The sequence below is a fragment of the Centroberyx affinis genome, unplaced genomic scaffold (genome assembly GCF_046629955.1).
Source record: "Centroberyx affinis isolate AG114_WGS23_722 - 3 ecotype Tasmania unplaced genomic scaffold, CSIRO-AGI_Caff_v1 ptg002079l_1, whole genome shotgun sequence".
Classification (NCBI taxonomy): Eukaryota; Metazoa; Chordata; class Actinopteri; order Beryciformes; family Berycidae; genus Centroberyx; species Centroberyx affinis.
In genome coordinates this window covers 66,511-75,439 of record NW_027280407.1, presented here as the reverse complement: position 1 = coordinate 75,439, position 8,929 = coordinate 66,511, and the positions used below count along the sequence as shown (strand labels likewise).

At 43.1% G+C, this 8,929-nt stretch overlaps 1 protein-coding gene across 1 annotated transcript; it reads right to left on the bottom strand.

The window, feature by feature from the left end:
- Window positions 1–788: 788 nt before the first annotated feature.
- Window positions 789–6,166, bottom strand: pex13 (peroxisomal biogenesis factor 13). Its single transcript, XM_071531432.1, has 4 exons — window positions 6,025–6,166; window positions 3,787–4,505; window positions 3,495–3,617; window positions 789–1,982 (listed from the first exon to the last, which is right to left on the bottom strand). The coding sequence occupies exons 1-4, from the start codon at window positions 6,096–6,098 to the stop codon at window positions 1,615–1,617; spliced, it is 1,284 nt and encodes a 427-aa protein (XP_071387533.1). The 5' UTR covers window positions 6,099–6,166; the 3' UTR covers window positions 789–1,614.
- Between the last annotated feature and the right edge of the window lie 2,763 nt (window positions 6,167–8,929).

Sequence of the window (8,929 nt, the reverse complement as noted above, 5' to 3'; positions counted from 1 at the left end):
AATTCAAAACCAAAAGTTGTTTTATGTAACTTTTTTTTCCTAGTACTAGTTGGCACGGTTTCCCCTTAAACAACTCTGCCATCCTACAAAATAGGACCCCTTTCCCAGTGGTATGTACCACTTTGTTGCGTTGTTCATGCAGGCCTATGATGGCAAAAACGTAACTAATTACATTACTTCCGATACCACCTGAAGGCAGCATTAGCATCAATCAGCTAGCCAACTTATAGCCTTGCTCTGACCTATGTAGGAAGCTAGCGATACGTTTCCAAATACTGTACAGCAGGGAAAATGTTGGGCAGACGGGCTACACGGTCAAACTACAGACTGGGATGTTAAATCTTAAAATAATTTAGATAAAGAATAGCGTTTTGGAGCGGTCCCGTATCTGCAGCGTTGACCGTTCCTAGTGTCGCAGTGCAGCAGGTGAAAGCAGCGTCCGGTTGCTTAGTGACGGCGGCGGCCCCGTGGCCCTGCCGGAAAGTGTCAGAAATAAAGAAATACATACACATTACAGTATTGACCTATGGTATTGGCAATGAAATAAAATAATAACAGAGGGCATAGGGCCATGGAGCAATGGTTGCCAAACTAGGGTCTAATAAATGCATGTCTATTTGGGAACCCCTGCCACAGAGATGTATCTACCATGATTTTTAAGAACCTCCAACTAAAAAAGTTTATTCCAAAACTTACTAATCGTATTCAACTGGAGAAAGATATTACCCAGTGGACAAAACGTCAGTTTTTGAAAATATTTATTTTCAAAATAATTATATTAAGTATTTACAAAATTACAGTTTCTGTAACTCTAGAGAATGGTTGAAAATGTGCAAAATTAACCCCTCCTTGTTCTGAATGAATGCATTCCAGTTCACTTCACAAGCCAAGAAGAAAATGCAGAAGACCAAGCAGCCTACAAGTGAGGGTCAAAACCAAATACAAAGACTACTAAAGATGCTGTTAAATAATTACATTCAATTGGGACGAGAGCAATTTTGAAACACAATTTGTCTTGGCTTTGTCCTGTAAGGCTGGCTTTATACAGTGAAACCTAACCGAAAACCGTCAGTATACAGCTGATGTATTAGTGCACTTCATTCATTTAAACACTTAACCAATTTCTGCTGTTGAACAAACTCAAGACTACACATCTATATTAAATAACATATCTGTTGATAACCAAATTGGTGTAGTTCACAATTGGTCAATCCCATACCAGACATGATCTTGGGAACAGCAGTATACACAACACCCTTCACGTATGAGCTTTAACTAAAGAAATATACATATAACCTCAAAAATCTGAAACACACTGGTTCCAAACAGAAATGTACGACAGGGAACCTAGGCATGACAACAATTTCTGACCAATATTCACTGATGCAACCTTATCAGAAAGTTTGTTTGGTTATTTGAGTCTTCATTGAGCAGCCTATTTTGAGTGATTTTGGATCAGGTACAAGTTTTTCCCTTGGCTGGACAAATATGTTGTCTCAGCTGATACATAGCCAATCTTCATAGCTAAACAGTGACAACATGTACAGACTGAGTCAACCAATTATATGAACACACACAGACTTGCATATACAGATATGCATAAACGCATACAAATCACAGGTCAATCTTGTCAGGGATGTTTAGCACTGTGCTGGAGGGCATACTGGAGTTGGATGTTCCCACGCTGAAGGATGTCGGTGCTTCACTGTACACTGACTCTAGAAGCTCCTCAGGCGCAGCTGAGGTGGCGGCTGAGCCGAGGCCCGGGATGAAGCCCGGGGCTAGATGTGGCTGTGGGCCCGCGGCCGAGGCTGTCTGGGGGGCCTGCGGGTTCCCTTGCTGGGCCTGGGCGAGCCTCTCCAGCTCCGCGTGCTTACGGCCTCTCCTCTTGCCAAGGACCTTGACGTAGTTGGCCGGGACGAGGCCTGTGGTCTGACCGTCCACGCTGGCCAGCAGCCACCCACGCACCCTGGGCTGTTGCTCTAAACACAGGGAAGAGGAAAGGGAATGAGCTTAAGTTGTCAATAGGGGGGAACTTTGGGAGAACTTTGGGGGAACCATAGTTTATATAGAACCAAGTTTTCAACAATCACTCTTTGCAAAAGACTGTGGTGTATTGTTGCAAAGCACGTCTTCCTCTTTTATTACTGCCTATTTCTGTTTGAGCATGAACACTTCACTCCAAAGACTGACTGGAAAAGGCAGTTTGGTAGACAATACTTTCACAATATATGCAGTTACAGCACCAAGTGGGCAGGAAAACTACAGCTGCAATTACACTGTTGTAACAATGAACTATGTCTGTAAAATAAGTATCAAGTATCACCTGACTAATCTTGCCACAGCTGTCTATAATAATCTTTATTAATGTAACACTCTCCAAAACAAAGTGATTTACAACAGAATAAAAAAACAACAGAAAAAGCAATAAAAAAACTGTAAGAAGTATAAAAGCAAGGCAAGAGTCATAAAAGTGAGGGCAAAACATTAATAAAAGGTCATTATATAAAAGCAAGTCTATAAAAATGAGCTTGAAAAAGTTATTTAAAAGATGATACAGATTTAACCAGCCTGAGCGCCGTAGGTGATACAAAGTCTAAGAACCCTGATGGCAAACAACTGATCACCTCTTGTTTATAATCCAGACTTTGGAACAGGCAATAGGAACCTGCCTGAGGACTTCAGCTACGATCTGGCTCCATTGGGGTTAAAAGGTTTACCAATTTCTCTCTGACTTGAGTACTTGGTACAGGTTCAGTGCATTTAAAGGATGTGGCTGGTGTTTTTAAATATATTTCTTTTTGTCAACAAATCCTATGAAAATAACAAAATCAACAATGCGTTTGCTCTACTCCCATTATTTTCCGACTTCCCACGTTCCCTTTTTAGCCTTCAAATCAGAAGTCATTGGCTCCAACTGTAAGCTAAAAACCTTTAAATACAGCTCACAAAGACATAGTTTCAATTTTAAAAATCATTAACTGTTACCATGAAAAGTCAGGCTGTTGTAGTTATTACCAAATCAAATGGAAACAAATTCTTCATTACGACGGGAACTATTTTCGGTGCTACGGAACTACTTTCCTGAGATGGAAAACATGTTTACAGCCGGCTTATTAAATTGTTTGAGGAAAAAGTCGGGTGGCCCGTTGTATCGCGATGATGAAATATGCTGCCGGAGCAACGGCATGGCTCTTTGATGTGTTTATAATAGTTTTTTTAATACAATGCAGTTCTACGGCTGCTGGGACATGGCTTGGGAATCGGCTACATGGACGAGACTTGTTAGCAAAACAAATTCATTGCTGATTTTGTTATTTTCATAGGATTTGTTGACGGTAAGAAATGCATTACAAAACACCAGCCTTATCCTTTAAGAAACTGGCAGACACCAATCCTATGCTTTACAAATCCACGTTTGATTCTGGATGAACTGATCTCAATGGGAAACGTGAGACAGAGCAAACGCCTGGCCGTCACCCGAGAGCTCTCACCTTTAGGGGCTAGGTTGAGCATGTCTCCAGCCTGCACAGAAATCTCCTCCTCAGACGCAGCCGTGAAGTCGTACTCTGCTCTGGCCACTACATGGTCGTCCTCCCCGCTGGCCCAGTTAGTCGCTAAACAAAGAAATACAACAAAAGTTTATTCTGTTGGGAGGAAAAGAAACGCTACATATACCGCTGCTCTGACTTTCATCAGCTTCTCTTGTCTAGAACATCTTTTTTTTCCTCTTGATTTACAGTGACAGCTTACACACAGACACCAAAACATAAATGCAGTTCTCACCACTTTCTTCAGGCCCTGGGTTGGAGCTCAGCAGCTTCCAGATCAGGTAGGGCCCCCCCAGGACTACAGCTAAAAACAGGAAGATCGGCCATGACTTAACAGCTCCGACTCTGTGTTCCTCCGCCCCTGCTCCAAACCCTCTGGGTGCAGTAGTGGCCAGGGCATCGCTAGCACTGTCTGCCCACAAGTCCTCAGTTTCGGCGTCTGACCTCAGCCCCAGCAGCCTCTGTAACCGTCGGTAGAGGTAGCGCAAGGTGCGCACCAGGGCGAAGGCCGACAGAACCCGAGTGAAATGCGTCCGTAGCCGCGTCAAGTGGTTGGCGACGTCCAGCACGGCGCGGAAGCTGTTGTAGACGGCCGAGAAGGTGGCGTCCAGCATCATGCTAACTGAGGTGAAGGCCTGGACGATGCTCTCGATGGACTGGAAGGCCCCGCGGCTGCTCTCCTCCGCCTGCTGCACGAACCGACTGGGGGCCACGTCGTCCGTCTGGGGGAAGCGGCTGTACCCTCCCAGGCCATAGTTGCCGCCATAGCTGTAGGGGCTGTACCCCCCGTACATGGAGCTCCCGTAGGGGCTGTAAGCGGAGGTGAAAGAGCCGTACGCCGGACGGTAGGACTGTTGCTGGACGGGGCGAGGGGGCACCGGGGGCGCCATCCGGGTCAGGACAGGGGGGCCTGCAGAAGTGGAGGGACCCATGGTTGGTGCGAAGTCTGTAGACCTGGTGAGGCGTTTGGAGACAAGGTCAAGTCAAGAGATAGGATTCAACAGACATGTTTGGTGAATCTAAGTTTGTAAAGATTCTTGCCACAGATGTGTGGGATTTCAATCAACCTAGGGCCCACTGTTTGAAATAAACTCCAGCAGATTGGTTAATATATTCTGTTTGAATACCACAATATTTCATAATCATTTGTTCTACTTGTGAAGAAAATGACAATCTTTAAGTTTAAGGCTTTAGGTTTGTCATGCAACAACAGGAAACATCAATATGATATTGACCTAATGCGAGTTTTAAAAACATAATCAAACTGCATGCGTACAACACTGATCAATTTGTTATGTTGTTGGATTTTGCTTGCTCATATTAATTTACCATGACTTTACTCTAGTTTGACAAACTCAAAAGTTATTGCCAAAAACAGCGGCTACTAGTGAATTAGTTAGGTTTTCTCGTATGGAGAGCACGACACAACAGTCTGCATTGAAGTCTGGTAATCTAAATTTGTTTAGTCACAGACAAACGTATATAGCCCGTAAAACATGAACACATAAACACCTTTTATGAGCGTCTTCTGGTAAATCCCCAGCACTTTATTTAAAAAAATAGGAAACGGGAAACGTCTGTGCTCTTTTTAAATAGTCCATGGGGTTTTTTTTTTCAGTCTCGTGTGCTTTTGGTATAGGGGCAATACACATAAAAACAGAAACCCGCACACTGACATTAAGACAATGTCCGCGTTTAACGATGCAAGACGGATGAAGGTATAGCACCGAAGCGTTTGCGCACTCTTTTGTTGGAGTACACTTTATACAGCATAGTGTTCTATTAAATTTCCCCCTTTTGCATTGTTAACCTCAGTCTGGACATTCCCTTCTTTGTTGTTAATGTGTGGGTTATCTTGTACTTGATTTCAAAACAGTCTAATTTTGTTGCATAATTGCTTTACACTTCTGGCTAACGATACTGCTCATAAAGTCTTATTTTGGTGGAAGACCGTGGGCATAACATGCAAACCAATCCTAAAAGTTTACATTTTATCGACATTTCTGGTGTTTATTGTGTTGAATGCATGCCGAATTGTAGAGTGGCTCCGTATTGTTCCTACAAGGTCTTAAGTCATGTTCTAAGAGGTGTATACGTTTGTTTGATAAGCAGGCAATATTAAACTGCAAGATGTTTTAGGGCAGTTTGGCGTGACGTTTTATGGATACAGGAGAACGGCACACGGCGGGGCTAAAGGGCCTAGCTAGTAGGTTAGCTATTTGGCCAGCTAGTTGGTTCATGATTACTTCTTTAGTTTTCACTGGCAAAATATGCTAGCAACTGTGACTGTTAGCGACGGGACAATTAATAAATAAGCAATAAATCCTGCCATCGTGCCTGGGTCTGGTCTGGCCGGCCTTTCCTGCGCATACAACGTCTATGTTAGCTGTAGCAACAGTTACGTTAGCTAGCATTAGCCAGAAAATGCAAAAGTCATATGATAGCAAGTTAGCACAGTTTAAAATTCGTTTACCGGTAATTGACAGGTGCACTCATTGCACCTGGAATCCGTCTTTCCCACGGTTTTGGCGGAGGCTGTGAAGCCATCGTGGAAAATATGTCCACAAGTTGCAAATATTATCCGGAATCTGAACCCTCACCCCGTACTGCTTTTCCTGCTGCCTTCCCGTGCTGCTCGTCACTTCCTAGTTCCAGATGCCATAGTTGGATTCAAGTGCTTTTGGTCGGAGAATTTTTTTTTTTTTTTTTTTGGTGGCTGTGGTTTTGATTTAGAAAGCAAGAGGCACAGAGCTACTTAGTGCTACAGCAGCATAATGAAGAGGAGAAAGGCGCGTCAAAGGTGTAATTTATCAGCCAAAATTTGTTGTATGCATCACTTTCATCATCAGTTGTTGACTCGGCTCCCATGCTCTCTACCCCTACCCGTCACACCACGGCAACCCGGGTATCACAGAAAATTACAACTTTTCCCGTTTTTACTGCTTCGCTGGGTCGTTAATCCGCTTTGAAGCCATAATTACAATGTTTCCGACAGCTCCTGAAGGCAGCAACTCTGTTCCGTTGCCAGACCAATATAATTTATGCATAAAGGATCGATTGTCGTTCGTGCAGCTGTTGTTACTAACACAAAAGAACAGAATGTACATTTTTCAGCACTGTGTCACCAGACTTGTTTGTTACTGTTCAAACTAACTCCCTTCCCTCCCAAACCAGTTAACACATTTGTATTTGTTTCTTATTTGATTAGTTTGGCCTTGAACATTTGACAAGTGAAGGAAAACAATGTATCCACAGAATGCACTCTTCATTTTTATCCAGCAGAGTGTGCTCTGCCTTATCAGAATTCAAGACCTACTGCCTAACAACACAATGGGTGAAAAGGGAATTTCCCTCCATTTAATACACATTCGTTAAACAAAGCAAGCCTGATCCTAACTAATTACAATGAACAGCCACATCAACTGTACTCATTTCAAATTCCTACTGATGTGTGTCTGGTGAAAAGTTAAATTAACAGTCTTAGTTTGGACATCTACAATGAGCATTACCTGCACTGGGCAAAAAAAACTGAAATGTGAATTGAATGACGATATTTTCCTTAACAAGCAAACCTAAATGAACTCACCCACATGACACCAACAACCTGAGCTGTAATGCTGTTGACTTGATTAGTGGCCTTTCAAATGAGGATAGTTTTGCACATGACATGATTGTCTCTGTTAACACACACAACATTTGCTTCTTCTGTTCTGTGAAATACACCTTAAAACAGAATTCAAATATATTCTCTTAAAGAGTTCAACCACTTTTTTTGTGACTCTGCATAACTCCCTTCCAAAACAGAAACAATGGCTTCTTTTGTGGTATAATTAAGAGAAAACTGGTAACACTTTACAATAAGGGTCACTAAGTTAAGGGTTAGTTAATGCTTAATAAGCATTAATTAACCTTAATTAACAGTTAACTAATGTGTCTGGTAATCATTTACTAATGGTGTGTACTAATGGTAAATAATGTAGAAATTAATACCTTAGTTAACATGAACACCATTAGTAAATTACGCATTAGTTAACTGTTAATTAAGGGTTAGTTAATGCTTATTAAGCAGTAAATGCTTATTAAGCATTAACTAACCCTTAACTTAGTGACCCTTATGTGTTACCAGAAAACTTGGAGCAGCGCTATTGACAATGAAGACTGACATTGTGGAATGATTGAGCTTATGCATCCAAATTAGTTTTTTTTTTATTTTATTTATTATAGCCACTATTTGCTCAAAGTCACTCTCCATTTCAATGTTGATGTGAGACTTGTCTTTTGATGACATCACAGCATCATAAATCTAGGCTATAGAATTCTGGTGTAGGGTGGATCCTCTCTTTGAGCCTTGCCAGTCTGTCACGATCAGGCCAGATGTCACTCGGTTGAGGCTGTAGTGAAGGGTGTGTGAGTGGGCGGCTTGTGACGCTCGCTTTAGAGGCGGCCGCCGCCTTGGAGCTGGAGGAGAGCTCCACTGTGAGCGCAGCAGGCGAGTGTAGAGGTGCGATGGTGTGGTTCAGGAGGGAGTCCTGTGATGTCAAAGTGTCGGTGTGGGGGAGGGCTGTCGCATTCGGGTCTCTGGGGTTAGACTGCAGAACATGCCTCGATGCCGCCGCAGTGTAGGTGTGTGTGAGTGACGCCGCCGTACGTGACGGTCGCAGGATCCCGAGGCGGAAGGCGGGAATCCAAGGGGTCTGTGATGTCGTTAAGGCGTGGGAGGGCGCCCTGAGCCGACGGTGGTCCTGGTATTTGGGGTTTTGCGTGGAGCACCTGTGACCTTTTGGAAGCGTGATGTTGTCGCCGCTTTTCCCACGCCTCCTACACCTGTATTATATTGTGTACACCTGTCACAATATAACAATGGTACTCTTCTGTTCATGTAGAGTGTAAAAGTAATCCTCAAAAGGGAGGTCAAAGGCAGGTCGAGCCGAAGTCTAGGAGACCTGATGGCCAAGAAGCGACCGCCTCTTGCTTTTCATCTAGACTTATCTATGTAAACGATTCATCAATATGAATTTGACCCAAAGGCAACACAACATCAGTGTACCTGCAGTTCATCTTGTGAATTCGGCTCAAATATTCTCTCTAAGGGTCGCGATACTAGGAATTTTTGGGTGGGCAACGTAGACGGGAAACGTTGCCGGCAACAGGCAACAAAGTTAGACACAGGGTGAAATGTTGAATCAAATGTTTCCTGATAATAAGATATTCCTTTGAGATCTTTTCTCTGTTGCTCTCATAAGCTAAATCTGTCAAATGTCTGTGCTTTCTTCTTCCAGAAAAAAACAGATATACTGGTCTGACCAGGCCTATGACTTCATCCTCAAGGTTGCAGAGCGCAGCATTCCTTTACTAATTCTGCCGAGATAAGAGAAATT

Excerpts from the sequence above, each read along its gene's own strand:
- pex13 (XM_071531432.1), bottom strand. The coding sequence starts at position 6,098 with ATGGCTTCACAGCCTCCGCCAAAACCGTGGGAAAGACGGATTCCAGGT. Across the intron at positions 4,506-6,024 it reads AGTGCACCTGTCAATTACCG|GTCTACAGACTTCGCACCAA; the intron begins GTAAACGAATTT and ends ACGCCTCACCAG. Across the intron at positions 3,618-3,786 it reads CCCAGGGCCTGAAGAAAGTG|CGACTAACTGGGCCAGCGGG; the intron begins GTGAGAACTGCA and ends TTCTTTGTTTAG.